This window comes from Marmota marmota, unplaced genomic scaffold, assembly GCF_001458135.2.
Source record: "Marmota marmota marmota unplaced genomic scaffold, marMar, whole genome shotgun sequence".
Classification (NCBI taxonomy): Eukaryota; Metazoa; Chordata; class Mammalia; order Rodentia; family Sciuridae; genus Marmota; species Marmota marmota.
The window spans coordinates 59,450,753-59,471,731 of NW_025999968.1; the positions used below are offsets into that span (position 1 = coordinate 59,450,753).

Below are 20,979 nucleotides of genomic sequence, written 5' to 3' on the forward strand. Positions count from 1 at the left end.
TGCTTCACCACTGATTGTAGTGTTCTACCCTTCCCTGCGACCCTGTTTCCTTGTTCATGAAACCAGGAGGGTGGCCCCGGCTCTGGGGAGACAGCAGGAGGGTGTCAGACTTCCTGCGTCTGAGGCCGATTCTCAGCATTGGTCTTACTCACAAGCCTTTAGGTGAGGACACCGCCCAGTGGGAGGGCCACTGGGCAGGGAAGCCTCCATTTCACCCAAGCTGGGAGGCTGCTGGAGGGGAAGCCTCCATTTCTCCCTCAGTTACAACAGGAAGAAGGAACACAGAGGGACTCTTTCCATGCCCCAAATCAAGAAAGAGAGGTGAGCCATTTTTCACCTATGTAACAACAGATAATGTAGGAAATGTAGTGTCCATGATCGTTAAGTTCAAGAACGTTCCCTACAACAGAGACTGATGTGCAACGGAGGAGGGACTGGCGCATAATGATCTAGGAACAGTGGGAAGAATCAATTAGTTACAGAGGAACTGTGTTAAAAACAAACCCGAAACTAACCCCTACGCTATCCATTATTCCAAACAATAAGTTAAAAAAGTTACAAGGAATATAATTACTGTTACGTAAGTAAATTTCAGAAACTTAGCCTTAAAGCAACACTGCTGAGAACAGGAAGTGAGTCTCCAAAGCACGGAAAACGAGGGTCAGCCAGCTGATGCTCCAGGTCTCCTGCCTGCCCCCCAGAGGGTGAGCCTCGCTTGGAGAACCTCATTTTTTCCTCATTCTTTCAAAATTGATTTTCACTTTAATTATTAGCACATATTAATTATACAAAGTGCATCTCTTTGTGTTTTTTCATACACACATATAGTGTCATTTGTCCTATCCCCCACCACCCTGACCCATCTGCCCCTCTACCACCCCTTTCCCCACCAAATGTCCCCATTCCCTTTCCATGTCCTGTTTTAAACCATTAAGACTCTCTCCATTATGTAATTTCTTGGTCTAGAGTAGATGCAGAGACTTCAGGCACACTGACATGGGCTTAGTCAGAGGCCACCGTGGGCAAGATCACACAGGTGAGAACCAGAAGAGGCACAACAGATGGGAACCACAGTTCAGTTGGAAGCAAATTGGGGAACACTCTGTACTGGAGCACGCTGCCTGATTGACAGTTTTGGCATTTTTATTTTTATTTTTTGGTAATTAATGAAAAGTCATAAGACACAATTAAGTTTGAATTGTAGGTGACGGTTAATATATGAAAAGAAAAAAGATATATTTAAAAAATTTAAACATTCACAAAAAATGAGAACCTGTTAAAATAGCTAGAATTAAAAGTTGCATGATTTCACTCAGCATAATAGTCTCCAGATCTATCCGTTTCCTGGTAAAAGTCATAAAGTCATTCTTTTTATATGGCTGAGAAATATTCCACCATGTATATATGCCACATTTTCTTTACCCATTCATCTGTTGAAGGGCAGCTAGGTTGTTTCCATAGCTTAGTTATGTTTGTATAAATATGACAAATATACTTGTTGTCATGTGTAACTATAAAGAACAAATAAAAAAAGAAAATTTATGTTGCAGGATCAAAGGATTGAGTATGAGGGAGACGCCATGTTCCCACAGTAACATCATGGTCAGCTTTGCTCTGTGGCCCCCCACCGCATTACATCAGGATGCTCATCGTCTCCAAGGAAAATTTAATCTCTCCGTTGCGATGATGTTGTCTATCTTGCTTCAGCTGAGTCACCGGTGCTATACACAATGTTGGAAGTTTCCTAAAGGGTCCAAAATATTACGTTTTGCATTCATGGGATATAAATTGGAGGCAAAACAAAACCAAGGAATTAAGGAACTCCATGATTTAGGGAAAGCTGAGCCACACATTTGAAGAACCTGGTTACTTTATGTGGCTCACTGTGGCCCTTATATGAGGCAATTCCCTGAATCCCACCATCGGTGAAGCCTTGTAATGCTACAGGAGCAGAGATTCTGAGTGTGACATGTGTCATTTTGACATAACCTTTCTACAAGTAGTATGTACATATCCACGAAATGTCACTTTTTTCCAGGTTTGTGTATTTTGTAATGGGAGATCCTTTCTCTGAAGCAGCTCAGAACCACCAAATACTGCCCAATGCCAGTTTGGACTCATTCTTTCTAAGCTCTTCACACAAACATTAAATCAGGCTGCTCCATATCTGTGTCTTTTTCCTCAACAACTAATTGTATATTATTTTTCATAAGGTGAGAAAATATTTCAAAAATTTTTCCCCAGGTAAAAGGTGTATGACACGCTGCAAAACTATGGCTAGGTGTCCTCGGTCTTGAGTAACTAGCCAAGCGTCTTGATTCCATTTATTAAACTCTCTGATCTTATTTCTTCACATGTAGGGATGATAATCATGTGTAGTGCCCGAGAGTGTTGGTGGACAGCTGTCTGTCACACTCCCGGCTCAGAGCCCCAGGTGATGGACAGGGGGTGCTCGGGACTTTCCTTCTCTTCCTCATCCCCTTTTGTCCCAGGGCCCATGGCTCACTGGGAGGATGAAATATACACATGGATGTGGGGAGGTCCCAAGGCTCTGTTCCCCAGTCATGTATAATTCCTCTACTCCAGCTTTTGTCTCCTCCTCTCTAGTGGTGATGTTGTCCTGTGAATCTCCACACAATTCTCAGGACAAGTGCCCCTGGTCTCAGGACAAGTGTTCCTACTGTCAGGATGAGTGCCCCTGGTCTCAGGATGAGTGCTCCTGGTCTCTGGATGAGTGCTCCTGGTCAGGATGAGTGTCCCCAGTGTCAGGATGAGTGCTCCTGGTCAGGATGAGTGCCCCTGCTCTCAGACTGTCTGAAGGCTACGCCTGGAGCCACAGTCCAGACATGGCAACAGATCTTTCATCTTCTCAGTCTCACCCACCTCCCTTCTACTTCATGAGACCTTCCTCCCATTCTTTTGTAAGATTTCTTTTTTTAACACCTCAATTGCTCCTTGAAGTATTGCATCTTTGAAACCTATATTTTTCCAAAATTGTTTCTTCTGCTTCTGTTCATTACAGGAACTCAAGTCCCATGACCTGTTTCTCAGAGTTCAGTCCCAATGGCACACCCACTTCAGATGCCCGATCCCCATAGGACCTGCCCAGGACCTGCCCAGGAAGAGAGCTGTATACTATCCCTGAAAGTGCAAACTGTGGCTCCAATGCCACGAGGCCAAGGCCACCTTGTGCATCACCTCCTGGCCTGTTCACCTGGAAGACTGCTTAATTGTCCAACTCTGTTACTCTACAGCATGCTTGAGGTTTCAAATTGTAGACAACCAACCCAGTAGGGGACACTTCTCCACTCCGGACATATCACACAACTAAACTTTCCCTTCATTCATTCCAAGCGTCTGTTTTCAAAACCTTGCTGTGAAATACATCATGTTTACACTTCGACGAGGACAGTGACATATGTGCATGACCATTTCCTTAAGTAGGGCAGCCCAGGGGGACAGGAGATGGGTTCAATTTATCCTTCTTATTTCCCGCACCTAATAGAGAAAACCATGCTGTGCACATCTTAATTTTGAGGATGCCTTTACCTTTACACTGAAGGCCACCCTGAAGACGTGAGGAAGGACCTAAACAGGAGAACGAGGCTGACATTTCCAGGACATAACAGTGACAACCCTCCTCCTGGCGCTACAGGCTGGGGAGATGGCATCAGCACCTGGCCTTGCTTATGTGACGGTGATATGCATGCATACCAACTACGAATTGCCCCTGAGGTCGGTGACTTTGGATCCACAGTGGCCAGACTGCTTCTGGCTCATCATGAATTAGGCTGATGGTCCTGGAGCTGTCCCTGCTCTAGGAGGAAGGACCTGAGGCCGAGGTTCATGGGGATGTGATGAAGAAGTAAGGATGTGGCCGGAGCCCACAGGTGCTAAAAGAAACAGGTTGTTTGCAGCAACCTGGACATCAGCATGGCCTTCTGCTGTAAGTTCAGTATGCACTGATTAAATGATGGCCAGACATTGCTGAAGAGAGATTCTGTGGCAGGAGAGATCCCGCAGGCTGATCTCCCACTCTGTCTGGTGGGTGGGGAGGGCAGGAAGCAGACACAATGTCCCTGTAGCAAGGCGGGGATGACTTCTAGGGTCTAAGATTTCCTTAAAGAATGGTATTTGGGGCATACTTGCAACATCCCAAATCATGCCAAACAAAATAAAATGTTCCAAGTATCTGTTTTTCTCTAGGCATACATTAAATTACGCATTTGAATTTCTGTGGCTGAATGGAGTAGGGTGTATTTAGAGAGAGTCATGTTTTCTGAATTTTTCGAGACTTGCTCAAATGAGAAGTACGACTCTTTTAAGGCAAAAGTTACAAGTGAAAATGGTAAGCCAAAGTTTGTAAAGATCATTTGGCACTGGCCACATTCTAAGTTATTAAAAAAAAAAAAACTGTTCCCAGGAACAGAAGTTTATCTGTATTTTCCCTGGTTTTAGAATTTCCTGAGTCACTGAGCCACCAGGACTTGGAGAGGCTGAATGATGATTCCGTGTGTGTGTGTGTGTGTGTGTGTGTGTGTGTGTGTGTGAGAGAGAGAGAGAGAGAGAGAGAGAGAGAGAGAGAGAGATGGACCCTTAGGTGGTTTCCACATCCTGGCTGTTGGGAACGTGGCTGTGCAGATGCCACTCTGACACATGGATTTCATTTCCTTTGCACATAAGCCAGCTGAGTTGCTGGATCATGTGATCCTTCTCTTTTTAATTTTCTTGGGAAACTCCCACGCTGTTCTCCATAATGGTTATGCCAATTTGCATTCCCACTAGCTGTGTACAGGATTCAGTTACCCACATCCTCGTCAGTACTTGTTATCTTTTACCCTTTTGGTAACAGCCACCCTAACACAATCAGAGAGACCGGATTGTCACTGAGGATGAGTGCTGCCACCCTGCAGTCTCAGTGAGGCTGTCCTTCTGTCCCTAGATGTTATCTCTGCTATAGACATTGCTATGATACATCTTTTCACATATTATGTTGAAATTATTAATAATGAGTTCATCTATTTTCTGGTGTTATTTCCTTATATAGGTCGTTTTTCCTGAATAGAATTATTGTCTTTATTTTATTCAATAATTTTATTCCAATATGGCCAGAGCAGTATTGAATTTTTCAATTACTAGAACCAAATTAAACAATATGTGTGTGTGGTAAGTAGAACCTGACATTATTTCTAAGTTAAATAAAACAGTAATATATTTTCTCAAGAGTAATAAGTTTCAGCACCACCTCTAATTGCTTGGGCATTTAAGTGTCTAAACATACACGAGTTCTGCTTAGAGTCCCTAAGTGTTCATCTCTGTGGCAAAGGGACCTTGAAGGGGGATGCCTCATCCACCTGAAGACTCACACAGAGAACTAGGGGACAGACTGAAAGCCTTCGGTCAGTGGCCAGCAGTGCACAGGCCAAGGCTGCCTCTGTGCTCAGCCCTGAGTGACCCCTTGTTCCCTGTCCTGGTCTGGCCTTGCTTCCTCCTTCTTCTGATCATCTCAGCCATCTCCCTGGCTCCAGCTGTCAGCTGTATGTCATTGATCCCATGATCTAAGTTTTCAACCAAATCCCTCCTCAAGCTCAAAGCTGGCCAGTTCAGTCATCTCCTCACATCCTTGTCTTGATGCCCAGAGGCATCTCGAGTCCAAACCAAACATGTCATGCTTTTCCTTCATCTAAGATCCACCTTCGATTCCCTTTTCCTGAAGCTGAGCATAGTCAAGGGGTGCTCTTTGCCAGTTCTCCCCCTCCCCAGCTCTTTCCTCTGCCCCAATTCCCAAGACGCCTGTGTGGGTACCGCCATCACCACCATCACCTTTCATTACAACCTTTCCAATTATGTCCTAAGGGTCTTCCTTTGTATTTTTATGTCCCACCCTCTCTGCACTGAGACCCCTTGTATTCCTCCATCAGATTCACTTCCTAGAGCACTGCTGTAAGCAGGCGCCTCTGTTTGCATCACGCCACCTCCAGCAGGACCAAGCGGGAGGGGTCGGCCCCACCAGGTCTCATGCCTGTCTGCAGACTCTGACCTCCGGCCCTGGGGAGGAGCCTCCTCTTTAGCCACACTGGCTCTTGGATGTGAACAGCAGTGTCCATCCGCAGGCCCCATCCTGACCCCAGCTTCACTCCTCTCAGCTCATCACGTGGACCCTGAGCTCGGTAGTTCCCTGTGTTTGGAGACCTTCGCAGGCTCCAGAACTATTCAAGACTCAACTTGGTTTCTCCTGGACACTCATTTTTGACCTCAGACTTCCATCCCTCCATGCCCTGAACTGGCAGGATGTCCACCCTCTCTCTGTGCGGATGGGTTGGAATGAAGCATCCATCACCTGTCTGACCCCAGTTCCCCACAGGCAAGTTTTCTGCACCTGACTCTTCGATGCTCCTTCTCCAGGGCCACCTGCCTGCAGGTCCTCCCACTGCTCCCTGACCTCTGCAGGCCATCACCCTCTCTACATCCCTGGACCTTGTTAACAGTCGATGCACACATATTACCTGAGCGAGGTTTTAAGGCATTCCAGGAAGCACAAAACTGAGAACTGTGTGTTAGAAATGGTTTCAATGACCAGGTTGAGTCCAGGGATGCTCTGCCGTACACTGTGGGATATCTTATTTCTAATTTGAAATACTGCACTAATATCATTGCAGCAAGTGTGAGCAATTTAAGGAAAGGTGTTCAAGATGCATAACTTCAGAGGTCTGGCGTCTCCCTAAGTGGTAGGAGTTGCACACACACTGGCTAGGTTCCCTCCAACAAGGCACAGGTGGTGCTGCGCTCGAGGTGATGTCACCTTTGGTCACCAGCCACTTCCCAGACCGCTGCAGAGGCAGAGATCCACTTCATCCAAGGCTCCTTTTTGGAGTGATTCATGGAGGAGGCAATTTTTTCCCAACTCTGGAGAAATCTGTGGGGTCATTCTCCTTCCTGAGCTCCCTGGGGCACAGGGTAAGTCTGTCACCAGGCTGCATCCCAGCCCTGTCCTTCCTGTCCTCCTGTCCACAGGTGTTGAGCATAAGGTCCTCCCTGATCAACCCCCTCCATCTCAGTCCCTGCTTCCTGGGGAACTCAACCTGCAACAGTTCATTGAAAGCAAACAGTTCATGCCCAAGTGATAACGAAGCCAGGTCCGAGAGTGACATTGCCTCTGAATAGGCCCCTTCCCTCCATGGCCTCTGTTCCTTCTGGACTGTGATCCAAGAGGCTGTCTCGTGAGCTGCATTTTCTTTCATTGATGCCCTTCTCTGCATGATGAATAGCATTTTTCTATCTTCACACAGAACAGAAAAAAGAAGATAGAAGCAAAACAAAAGGAGTTTGAAGGTTTGATTTTAAGATGGCTGCTCATTGCCCTAAAGGAAAATTCCGTGTTTCGTCGTTTCTACGTCTTCAGCTGCCCCACATCCATCCAGTTTCCAGAATGAAATGCTGTCTTACTCTCTAATACTTGGAATAAATCGGGCATGAGAATAGTAAGTCTGCACAGTGACTCTCCAACAAGGGACTCCTGCCATGCGATGCTTGGTTTGGATGCCGGATTGGAAAACCACGGAGCTGTAAAAATGACATCTGAGGGAAAAGGTAGGAAAAATATTTTTCTCCCCCAAAATATTGCTTAAAGTAAGCAAGTAAATCCATGGTGAGAAAATAACTAAAGTGCTTTAGGAATTAAAAAAAATCTTTAATGCATACTGTAGAATTTCAATGAAAAGAAACAGGAGCTGTCGATTTCTTCGGCAGGCAGGATGTATTTAGACATAATGAGGGGAATGATAAACTGCTTGGGGTCTCAGGGATGGGAAGGGAACTCTGAGAAGCATTATGGCATCTCCTTCTAGCACTTTCTAGATGCACTACTATAGAATTGATCGCCTGAGGCCAGCCAGAAGACTGATGCTAGGCGCGGAGCAAGGGGGTGCGTGATTCTTGAGATGCTCTAGTATTTTTCATGGGAGGTGTTTCTCAGCCATAATCAGATTACGTTGAATAAACAGCATTTTTTTTACCAGTTTAAAATGAGAGACAACCTCAGGATTCATGAGAGGTATCATAGTTAACAGCTGGTGTCAGTGGAAATGGGTGGGGTGGCAAGTCACTCTCCTGGCACCCTGCGAGGTTGATGGACACGGTGTTTGCTCAAAGGACTTTGTAAAGCAACAGCTGTTTTTTGATAGACCAGAGTCCCCTGCATCTCTAATGTTGAAAGAAAGGTCCTTCGAATCCCCATGGCTTCAGAGAGAAAACTCAAACTCAAACTCTTTGAGTTTCAAGAAAATTAAATAGCTCCTGTACATCCAGGGAGAAAAGGCTTGTGCAGACAGCTGTAGGCTGCAGGTGTGTGTACGTGGACTCCAGATGTGAGCAAAGCAGGGGACCCCAATCAGAGGTGACAGCAGCTGGGCCAAACAGCAGGGATGAGCAAGACTCACCCCACAGCAAGGTTGTTTAGAAACAGCAGATAATTTACTTGAGAAGCATTTTCCATGACCTTGGCTCAGAAAACGTTAACCCTCTCTAGAAGCTTGGTAATGAATCATAACTGACTTCATGTGGCTGTTTTTTTAATAAAGTGCTGAAATATGTCAGAGTAAAGATGAGGTAATTATGATATTCCAACAAAGCTCTAAGTTAATTAAATTATTTTGACAAATTTCAGGGCATTGCATTAGTGATACACTGAAGGATCAATATCATATACCTGAAAATAGATCAAGAAGAGATTTGTTCCAGGACTCTCCACCCCCACAGTTCCTCATGAGCATAAATCTGGGCGAAGCCAATTACATGGACTTTCTCTCTACTCTTGCAGGTCAGCTGTGTCCCTGAACAAGGCTCCACATTACTCTGAGTTTCAGTTTCTGCATAAAACTCATACAAATGGCTTTCAGGACTGACACATTCTGAGTTTATCATTGTAAAGTTTAGAGTCAAATCTTCCACATAGACAAACTTGAAAAATTTAGATGGGCAAAACCAAGGTATTTCTTTTCCAAGCTTAGATCTTCTTTGAATAAATTAACCAACATTTTTACTATAATTTGTACAACAAAAATGGAGGAGCATAAATATAAACTGGCATATATTTATGACAATCTGCTATAAAAAGAACTTTCTGCTGTGAACAGAACTTTACTATAAGCTGCATTATCAGTACTTGAGAGAGTCTAGAGAGCTAAAGAGCCAACAGGAAATTAGAAAGAAATCAAAGGTATGTAATAATTTTGTTTAAAAAATTCTTGATATAAGATAAATAAACATGTGCAAACATGAATCAAAAACATACACACAAAAATCTGTATTAAAAATTGGGTTCAAATAACATCATAAACAAAAAACTATAGAGATGCAGGAGATGAAGAAATGGAAAAAGATCTACAAGGCAGTCTGGGAGAGAAAAGGCAAGAAGAGTGATCCTTCAATCACCCAACAGATAGTTCAAGACACAAACAAAAATAAAAACAAAAAAACCCAACCAAACCCAGAGATTGTAGCATAACCAGTTATAATATAATATCAAAAATTATATTTGGCAATTTTAATACCCAATTTCAAAAATAAATAAAGGAATAAAATATAAGCAAAGCAAGAGATAAAATATAATGATTAAATTTAATCCACTGCACATAAACAAGTTTATGCAAACACATATAAGGAACACCAAACATTATTTTTAAAACCAAATTAGCCATCCATAAAGAAAATGTTAATACATTTCATAGAACTAAAATTGTTTCTGAAAACACTACCATTGCTATGATTTGGATATGTGATGTCCCTGGAAGCTTCTGTGTAAACAATGCAGGAATGTCCAGAGGTGATGTGACTGGATTATGAGAGCTGTACCCTGATCAGTGGATTAATCCACTCTATGATTAGTAATTTGAAAGGACTAGTGTATACTGAATGGTGACTATAGGCAGGTAGGATGTGGCTGGGCAAGGGAGGTCACTGGGGGGTATATCTTTGGGGTTTATATTTTGTCCCCAGAGAGGAGAGATCTCTCTCTCCACTTTCTGGCTACCATTAGCTTTCCTCTGCCATGCTCTCCTGCCATGATGTTTTGCCTCACCTTGGGCCCAGGTCAATGGAGTTGGTCAACCATGGACTGAACCTGGAACTGTGAGCCCAAGTAAACTCTTCTCCTCTAAGTTGTTCTTGTCGGGCATATGGGTTATAACAATGCAAAACTGACTAAAACAATCATGGTATCTTAGGATATAAAGAGGAGGGGAAAGCATGGGCTATTTAATAGGTGGTGTTTAGAAACATGACCCAACATATAGAGAAATGGAAATTGGATGCCCACCTCCATTATGCCCATGAGCATCAATGTGGATTGAAGACGTCAATATGGACAGCAGAGGCAGATATGGAGAAAATACAGGAAAAATGACAGGAACGTGTCCTCATGCATGCAGAGGAGACAACCACAGAAGTTAAGAGACCAAGATGTTCATGATCCTTTCTCCATAATGAGAGGTCCATGTTGATATTAAAGAACCATGGTGAAGCAGGAAGACATGGCAAGACTTGGCAGAAAGGGCAAAAGGGGCACAGGTGGCTGCTCAAACACCTGAGGAGTCTGGGGACACTGGACATGGGATACCCAACCGCTGCAGTGGAAGAACAAGTGAAAGCGAAGGGCTACTTTGTGCACTCGGGTGCTGTGTTGGAAAGGCAGGCCACGGCAGTCACTGACGGGCGAGGCTGTGGTGGCTGGTGGGCAGGCACACTGCACGGGGCTCTGGAGCACGGTTATGCAATCACAGGGAAGTCCTGTGGGATCTGTGGTCTGTCTGTTCTGTCTGGGTCCTGGACGGCTGTGAACACCCCTCATGCCACGTCACAGGCTCTTCACGGCGGCACGTGTACAGAGTCAGAGAGCTGGGCAGGGGGCGGGGGCCTGGGTGCTTACTTTCTGTGCTTTTGAAAAACATATATTCATACCCATATACCTTCAGGGAAACACAGAACATGGATCTAAAATCAATAAAATGCACATAGGAGAAGAGTGGTGCCAGAGTTGATAGAAGGTTTGCGAAGAAAACTGGACTAAAATAAATCAAAATCAGGCCCTTTGGATGGACTGATGGGAATGAGTGGCTTAAACCCAAAGTTGACAAAACAAAACAAAATCCCAGCCCACCCGTGGCAGCCCTTCTCAGGGGATCATCAAGGGACCACCTGATTCAATGCATGTCACGGCTTCGAGGTGGGAGGTGGGAGGCGGGTTTCAACAAGGAGGCACTACCTTCAGGGTGGAGGTGGCATTTCCACGTGCCTCGGAGACACTACAGTGCTCAGAAGGCTGCGACTCTTTCAGTCAACAGACCCCTCAGTGTGTCCTCACAAAGAGCACCAGCCCTGATGCCTGCGGAACAGCTGAACAAGGGGCAGTGTGAGTGGGCAGCCTGCAGGACAGTGGCTCCCTGTTTCACACACGAGGCAGCTTCCTGTGGCGAAGGAGCAGAGCGTATGGCGCTGCCCAGCAGGGGAAAGGGGGGCGGCACTGGAGAAGGCAGATCTGTACCCAGGGGAAGCCCTGTCTGGTGAGCACGGTCATTTAGAAACAGAGCGGGCTCAGAGCACAGAGCACCACTGCCGAGTCCAAAGCCCCGGGCCACAGTCCAGGCCACCAGCAGCAGCAGCTGGGAGATGGGTCTCCATGACCTCCAAGTTCACCCCCAGCCCTGTATCTATGGCCACATTATCCCCTTACACAGAACCAGGCTCATGCTCAGTGTACTTACTGCGTCTCTCTGCAAGTGGATGTATATGTTTTATGATGTGTATTTTTATTCATCCATGAGTATATGCTTATATTATAACTAAAACAACACATATAAATATTATTGTACCATACATATGCATAAACTATGCAATTCTGTTGATCTTACATTGCTTGTGTTTTGTACAATCCTACTGCTGATTTTGAATATTGAGAGTTTTTTGTTTATTTGAATTTGATAATTGAGAGTTGTTTGTTTTGATTTAGAGTATCATTATCAGGATATTATTACCAGCACTCCCAGAGGGTTTCACTTGTCTGTTTGTGTGCATGTGTGTTTGTGGGGTGCACATATGTGTATGTATTTGCAACAAGATTAATTATGGGGTAGGCAAGGAGTGTTATTATTTTTTCTTGAATTTCTTTCTTCCTTTCTCGTGACTACATAATTCTCTCCTCTAAGTTTCCCATGTTGAGCAAGCACAACATATTGCAAAATCTTATTTCTCCTACAATTTAATTATAAGTAAATAAAAGAATCATATTCTTTGACATTACACCAAATCCTATAAGATTTCCCTTTGTAGGAGAAAGCAATTTGAGATTTTTTTAATATAACATTTAATCAAGTGTTCCCATGAATAATTGTCTAGAATAGAAGGAAAATGATAAGTCAGTCTACCTCCAGGAGGAACCCATGTGAAGGGAGGTGTGTGAACTGCATTCTCAGCTTGATTCCAACACCCTCACCCAAAGTGCAGGATCTCCTTGGAACTCTGTGGCCCAGCTCCCAGGCAGGAGCAAATGTAGGAATCTCACCACATGTAAGCAGGAGTCTTTTCATGCATAGTTCAGAAAGAAGAAAGCGTGAATGTTCCTATTTCCCAGACTTCTTTTACCACATTAGGATATCAAATGAACAAAGAATTTCAATTCCCATTTGAAATAAAGAACCACCACAGATTATACATGTAACACATTGCCATTATGTTGCCCTCAGACCTATTTTTTTCTCCTGTATTATCTGTAATAGAAACTATGCATTCCCTAAGCAGTTTTTGAAAAATCAATATAAAAATGCACAAACAACTTATTTATGGCCACACACGAATGACCTCAGCAAACAGAACCCTCCATTAAATACTGCTCAACTTTAATGAGGGGCCTAAAAAGAGAAATGACGTGGGAATGATGCACTTTCTATATACAATATTGTACTCTGCTAGAGAAACCAGAGAGAGCAGGAGGGGGAGAAGGGGACGGGCATCCAGAGGGAAGGAAGTGTCCTCCTCACAGAGCTGGGACAGGGAGTCGGGGGTTGACAGTGCTCTGGGTGTGGCAGAAAATGAGCAAGCGTCAGAAAGCCGGTGTGGGGACCCTGCCAGCAGTGTTTATGCACACCTGGGCCACGTGACATCGCTGTGGCGTCCCTGCCGCTCACCTGAGTGGAGCTACAGCCACTGTCAGAGTGTTTGAATGTAGCCATCCCTCCCTGACTGCACCTTCAACAGTGCAGAAGACGGGACGGTGACACTGGTGTGCAGCCTGGGATAACCTGCTGAAGTGGGTGCTTTGGGCACAGCTGCTCTGGTCAGCTGCAGAAGACAGAGGGCCCCGGGCAGCAATGACACTTAATTCTCTCTTCAAGCTGAAGGGCTCCCAGTAAAAAGCTATCTTGGATTAAAGAGGGCAGTGTTCAAATACACCAACCAGAGTATGGGCGTGTTTGGGTAAGTTTGTTAAAGCCATTGCATGGCCTCAGAGGACAGTAGGACACGCCTGCCCACCGCCTGCCATCTGCCAATGACATGCCGGGTGTGGAAGCCAGTGTGTTCTTCTTTATCATCAGTTGACATGGAAAAGGGGGAGGAATATGCAAAAGGGGATGTTCCTGCTTGCTCTCTGCATCTCCAGGATCATCTCGTCTCATTGACTGGCAACATTGATTTAAAAGATAAACTTCCAAAAGCCTGATTCTCTCAGGCCACTCGTGGTTTCAGCCATTTTTCTCATCTAATTTTAGCCATTTCCCCCACATCCATGGTTCAAAATTCCCACTTTCAGAATCCAGAACTGTGGCCCGGAGACACTGCCCTCTGCGTCCCCAACTTCCTTCTCAGGGACCCCGTTCAGCCTCTCTGCCATCCAGGCTGGGCCGTGGGGAATGGCTTCCGCCCTCTCTCACCAGATCCAGCCCTCCTCTGGTGTCTCTCCCCTTTAACGCTCTCTCTTAATCAGACCCTCGGTATCTTTCCCTACTTTTTAAACAGTTTTTTTTTTCTTGACTTTTAAAGAGCTTCATTCTGGGACCTGTGTGTCCTTTCTCCTCAGGCCAATCCTGACTTCTCACTGCAAGGTGAATTACTTTCCCTACACTCACCCTGGTGTTGCCTTGGAATAAAAAGTTCTGCTTCGGAGCCTTGAGTACTTCACAGACGACCTCCTGCACATCTTTCCCTGTTGCTCTGATTCTGCATCATTGGCACTGCGGGGTCACAATGAGCATTCACTAGGGTGACACATGTGCAAGTGCCATGCAAACCAAGAAGTCTTACGTAAATATAACTAGAAGGTGACACCTCCACCTCGCGGCCAATTAACTCTCCTGGGAATGTTGGTCTCCAGCAATTAGGACACGAAATCAGGCACTGTTCAAGTCCAGGGTGGCACACGGGCAAGGAGTGCTTTGGAATGGGTGAGATATGAAGCCACTTGTTAAACTGAAGTAAAAGAAGGGATTTCAACTTTCATGTGTTTGAAGGCAGAAAAGTCACACTTCTTAATAGTTAAATGTATTTCAGAATTGTCGAAGCTTCCACCACTATCAACAGTTAGTACCTTATTTACATTCATCTTTGGGGCTTTGGTTCCCAAGCATGTGCTACAAAATGAGCAGAAGGGCCGTGACTATTACCAAGAAAGACAAGACTGAAAAACAGTATTGTTTCCAGATATCACCCGTGCACACTCTCTCTCTCTCTCTCTCTGTGTGTGTGTGTGTGTGTGTGTGTGTGTGTGTTACCAAGGAAACTTCCAGAAATGAGATAAAAATAACAAGGTGCCAGTTTGCAGTATCATGACTGGAGACCCATCGGCCAACTTTCACTTCCAAAGGAAACCAACGCTTGAGGCATCAATTTTCTCAATAAAACACCCACTGAGCATCAACAGGAAAGGTAATGCAGTGCACTCTCCAAACGCAGCAGCAGGACAGCCTTCCACTCCCAAACCACAGGGACGCTAGGATGCGCACAATTAACCGTGCCTCAGCTACCTCTCCTGCGAATATCCCACAACTGAAAACAGTAAAGGTTATAATTTTTAAAAAGTCTTGATAGACCATGACCTTAGCCACTAGCATCAGACTTAATTTATATATTTCATTTCAAGACATTTTAAAGTGAAAATTTAAATGTGCAGAAGTCAACTTAGTTTAGACCTTCTCACATCTGAGTGAAAGCTGAAATTGCTAATGGGGTATAATTCACTACACGTTGAAAGTTCAACATCATCTCTAACAAGAAATACAAGTGGTGTCTTGAGCGAATGGCCGCGCGTGTCTTTGCTTGGGTGCACATGTGCATGGGCCAGGAGCACAGGCATGCCTGGGTGGCCACATGGGAACCCAGAGTCAGTATCTGGCCTCAGGTACATTCTAGGCAGACACAAGCTGGGCCACCCCATTTACCCAGGATGTGATTTTGTATTCTAGAACCTGAAGTGCCACTTGTCTACACAAAAAAAAGATGGAATTAAATAAAAGCAAGGGGGATACCTTGGAGAGGATTGAATCCAGGTGTGCTCTACCACTGAGTTACATCCCCAGCCCTTTTATTTTTTATTTGAGATGGGGTCTCATATTGCTAAGTTGCTGAGGCTGTTCTTGAACTTGAGACCCTCCTGCCTCAGCCTCCTGAGTCACTGGAATTACAGGTGTGTGCCACTGTGCTAGGCTTAAGAGAAACTCTTAATAAGTTGTTTTATTTTCTGAGGGACTGACCTGATCAGTGACTGTTCTCTATTGAGCCCATTTTAACAACTAAAGTGAATGTACACTCCCACCTCTAAGGGTGGGATGCAGGTGGGCAGCCTATCCACGTTCCCATTGCTTGGGCCACAGGATGGGTCCAGACTTGGGCTCATGGCTCATGGAGACCACAGGAGGGTCCCTGCCTAGGACTGCTCTACAGGAAGCTGACGGAAAGAGCCCTTTTCTTTTCTGGTTGTTGATGGGCATTCTAGTCCAGAGACAACAGGGCCAGTTCCCCTGTCATGAGGAGAAGCTGCTCTGAGGGGATCAAGCCAAAGACCAGAGGAGCACACAGGAGAGTCCGAAGGCTCCATGGCAACCCAGTGTCTGGATCAGGCCTCTCTGCAGACCAGTAGCGTCTTTTAACCCTTTGGTTTAAGATGCCCTGAACCTCGGGTCTTGTCTTTTATGACATACACAGTTGCTAGTGCTTTGAATTCTTACACCTTGCCTGATAAGGTCAAGGTACGTGAACTGATTCATGCCAATCTAGGAAATTTAAAGAGTCAAATAAATTCAAATAAAGAGATTAAAATAAATTCTTTTTTTTTTTTTTTTTGGCATGAACTAATTTGAGTTGGTTTCTGTCACTTAAAAGGATCAAAACTAATAAATTAATTCATGCTGGTCTGGCAAATTTTAAGAATAAATTTAATGTTAAGAATAAATTTAAGTTAACGATTCATATGGCCTTTGTTTGAATTTATGTCTCTTAAAAGTTAGCATGAAAATATACCCCTTTGTCTAATAATCATAATTCTGGCAATTTTTGTAGAAAGAATTGATCTTAAAAGCCAGACAAAGGCCTATGCACAAAGAAGTTCATCGGATGCATTGTTCACAATGAATGGTTAGGCATGAGAAATAGACTTAATTTTTAGCACTGGATGAGCAGGCAGACCTCTGGGGACCCTGAGACCACAAGGGGTTTTCAAGGAGGAAGCCATTTTCATTAGGCTGCTAGGCTGCTATCTGCCTCTCTCACTGTGTAGACATTTGCGCTGTTGGCATGAAAGCAAAGGTGAGTGAGACTGCCCAGCCTTAATAGGAATCATGGTGGTGACACTAAAACCTCCTGTCCACCGTCCACCGCCATGCTGACTGCGACCAGGGATTCTGTTTGCCTATAGTGTAAGTCGGTTTCCTTTAAGGAGACTGCAGGAGAATGGCTTGCATTTGCCTCTGATTATTTGAAAGTATTTGCAAAGAAGCTGGCAACTTTCACACATATAATGTATGCTTAAAAGAAGCTCCTAAACACAAAACTATTTGATTAAATTGTTTCCTAATATCATAGACATATTGGTGACAAGACCAAATGACTTTGTTTAGGCATAAGCTAGCTTGAGTTGGTTTCTAGGGGATTGTTTCACACTTGGTGAAACAATAAAAGTAATCATTTTACTAGATCTTGATCTTGGAGTTCCTGTCATTTTGGATGTTCTTTGTGACACAATGGGGAGAGTACACAGAGCACTCTGCTGCCCACAGAAGAGGGGGCTGTTTGCAAACAAAACCTGGTGTCCCTGTTTGAGATGCAAACCCACTAGCCACCTTTTTCATAGAATTCCAAGTTATTTCTTCAAAGAATGGCTATCTAAAAACTATAGTTACACAGACTTGTGTATTTGATACACATTTTCTAGAGGAAAAAAAAATAAACTTTTCACTCACAGGATCATAAGAGATGATGTTTGTAGCAAGTACTACAACTGAAACTTAAGGGAGAAACAGAGTTTTAGGAAACCTAATTGGCCACCAAGAGCTTGACAGGTTACCAGTATTTGACTACTTGCATGATGAGATTGCGGTGAGATTAAGAGATGCGCTGTTTTGAAGTTGTGCAATGAGTCTGTTAGTATCTGGAAGTGCTGCACAGCTCTGTGAACCATCTGTTTTCAAATGCTCAGCTTATCATGGTACAGAATCACATGTGGGTAAAACACATTCCTCCAGCGCAACTTTGTCACTTGGACAGCTTAGGCAGGCGGCTTATGCTGATTTGGAGAATGGTTTTATTACAATTTTAGAACTGTTATCAGGGTGTACCTCATGTAGATTATTCACATAGCTGGAACATTTTCATTTTATATTTGGCTGGGGACTAGAAGAAGTGGGTCCCTCAGGGTCTGCCACTGCACAGCTGTGTGTCCCTGGGTGGATCTGTCATTTCATTGCCTTTGCTGCTAAGGAGACGGGGGCTGAGCTGCTGAATCCCCAACAGACCACACCATGATGTCAGAAGGCTTCAGTTGGGGAGGGTCCTGTGGCCCTGGAATCCTATGCCACCCCACTGCCTACTCAATGTGAGATCTTGGTTTAAAGTCCTTCACTACAAAATATTGCTTCTAGTTGGATTCTAAAATCCAACTTTGGGGAGTCTTTTGGAAAGAAAGACACGTTTTATAACCAACTGACAGACAGCTAGGTAACCAAGCCAACGAGTGTGTTCTAAGTTGATGTTAACCGCGCATGTCCTCTGGGAAATCCACCCAGAGAAAATGAACTCATCTGCAGGTCCTCAGAGGATGCAGGAGCCAACACACCATCCCGCAACCCGCAAGCCGCAAATCTCGCTGCACAGAGACCCGGGGCCAGGGCACCCCTCTCCCAGGCTGAGTCGAGGCGGTGCGCACGGGGTTACCTTTCACGGTCACGTGCACGCTCTGGCTGGTGGAGAGCTGCGGCTGCACCAGCACGTTGCAGGTGTACTCGCCCTCGTCCACCTCCTTCTGCACGTCGGACAGTTTCAGGGTTCCATTGTTCTCAAATGCCACCTGGCGGTGGTTAAAAGGAAGCAGATTCGAGTTCTTGTACCATTTGATGGAGTAGTAGGGATAGCCAATCACACGACAGTGGATGTACGTGTCTCGCCCTGCTATTGCTGTGATATTTTTCATTGGTCGAATGCTTGCAGGCCCTGGGGGAGATAAAGAAAACTCTTGAAAATAATTTAAGGGCACATCTCATGTGGGGAAACGGGTAACGTTCTTCCTTGAGTTAGAAACACATTGATTATGTTCATGTAAGCTCATCTTTTTCCATTAAATAAAATTTCAGGCATTTGACATTTTCTTCAAAAGATATTTTTTCTTTCATTACTTTCCAATGAATGAATATTAAATATTTTTCCTCATTGGCTACTTCTATTAAAGTATTTTTAAATTACGAGATAATAGGCAATTTGATTGGTAAGAGCAGCTAGTCTACACTGCACATCGGGCTCTGCTTGTGAAACTTCGGTACCAACTGATGGGTCCTTGGATCTTTCTAGAGTACACAGTGGAGATGGGCGTCGTGCCAGGCCACACGATGAATGTAGGTTAGATGCCATGTACATGAGGGCTTACCATGAACGCAGTGAGACAGGAGGAAAGGAGAAAGGAAAGTCATGCAGAGCATAAACCAGGAAAGAAAAGATCAGATCGAGTGGACAAGTCTAAGAGGAGAGAAAGAGAACCAGCTGACTAAGGAAACAGGGTTCCCAGGTCCCCCGCAGGCCGTTCTTGAGTGGGGAGGAGAGAGCAGCAAACGCGAGGCGACGGGACTCGGTTCTGGCATTCGGGGCTCGGCTTGGAGCATGCAGAAACCTCCATCTCCACTACAATGAGTCATGTGTGTGTTTCGAGGAGCTGATTTGACAAGCACCTCTTACGTTTATTCGAGCCTGGTACAGGACGACTCCGGCCGAGTTGTTGGCGGTGCAGCGGTAGACGCCCCCGTCGCGCACCTGCGAGCTGGAGATGTTCAGGTAGCTGACCACGTTCCCCTCGGACGTGATCATCTGGCTGATGCGGTGGCCGCCGCCCTTGAGGATCGGGTCGTCATCCAACGTCCACGTGATGGTGGGCAAGGGCGTCCCCTTCACGTTGCACATGAGGGACACGGGTTCCGCGGGACTCACCACTTTTTCACTAAAGGCAGAAATGATTTTGGGAGTTCCATCTGCAGGAAAACAAATTACGGAAGGAAGTGGCACATACAAATAGTGACGCCACTGCCCAGCATGGCTGCCCAGTGCTTCGTTGGTAATGCAGAGGCTGGCAAAGTACAAAAGAGGCCTGGATTTATCAACAGGGAAATCCCAACAAAACCGGCAGGCGCAGCATTAGGGAGCTTGGACAAGTCACGTGTCTATGTCCTGATTGTCTTGACAACAGGAACCCAAATGTAACGCACAGGTGCATGCTGAATTCAGAATGTGTACCTCCACTGGAGCCACCAACACCCCCCAATTCTCTCTCTCTCTCTCTCTCTCTCTCTCTCTCTCTCTCTCACACACACACACACACACACACACACACTCACACACAACTTTTGCAGTTCATTTACCCACCATGTTTTCCAAGGAGGTGAATTTGTAAATTTGGGGACTCTCATTCCACTTCGCTCAAGTCGTTAAGGGATTTCTCTCTAGGGGGCTGTTTAAAAGAACAAAACAAAACAAAACAAAAAAACTACCCATAGTCTAATGGTCCCATCTTTGTCATTTTTTTCATAAGGAATGATCTTTATAGATGTCATTAGAAATGGTAATTGCACTAATGCCCATTCAGTCCCTGAGAATCAGTACAAGCTAAATAAGTTAGACTTTTCTATTATGTTTATTAAATATGTCTAAAAGTATTATAAGTAGGGCAAACTTAAAATGTTTTTGAAAGTAAAATGGAAATTACTAATAATTGTACCATAAGAATAGACATGAGCCAGTAGGGTCCCAGGTCAACTAGAATCTGAACCTTAGAGAAGTTTCCATAGCAATTTCCAGTATGTTTAGCAAAGATCAACTTCATAGTACACTATTTTTCTATCACTTATATGGACAATTTCCCTATTATCCTATGGGAGTAATTATAACACGTATTTCTTTTTTTTTTAATATGTCTTTCCATTACGAGAAAAAGAGATACATGTACATTAAAGAAAATGTGTCCAAATGAAGACGTTTCCAGTAGGCCCAGCAACCTAGGTGAACAGTTCAACCCTGGGGCACATTTCCTTGGCCTCAGTGGATCACTTTGACATAATTTTGATCAAATGAAACAGGATCTATGAATCTTGCAATAAAATACCACTGGTTTAACTCTGTTTATTTATTTATTTTTTAAATTTTGTGCTCAAATTGAAGTGTTGGTCCCAAAGTGAATGATTAATAGATTTTTCTTATTTGTAATTTTATTATAAATAAATATATATATAAATATATATATAT

At 44.4% G+C, this 20,979-nt stretch overlaps 1 protein-coding gene across 3 annotated transcripts in view; it reads right to left on the reverse strand.

Moving 5' to 3' along the window:
• Positions 1–20,979, reverse strand: part of Dscam (DS cell adhesion molecule) — a 655,493-nt gene that overhangs the window by 237,411 nt on the left and 397,103 nt on the right. For all 3 annotated transcript variants that reach the window (XM_048803693.1, XM_048803694.1, XM_048803695.1), the window contains exons 7-8: positions 19,416–19,712; positions 18,412–18,687 (exon numbers count right to left, since the gene is read on the reverse strand). In XM_048803693.1, the coding sequence (XP_048659650.1) occupies positions 18,412–18,687; positions 19,416–19,712 (573 nt within the window). The remainder of the gene's footprint in view (positions 1–18,411; positions 18,688–19,415; positions 19,713–20,979) is intronic.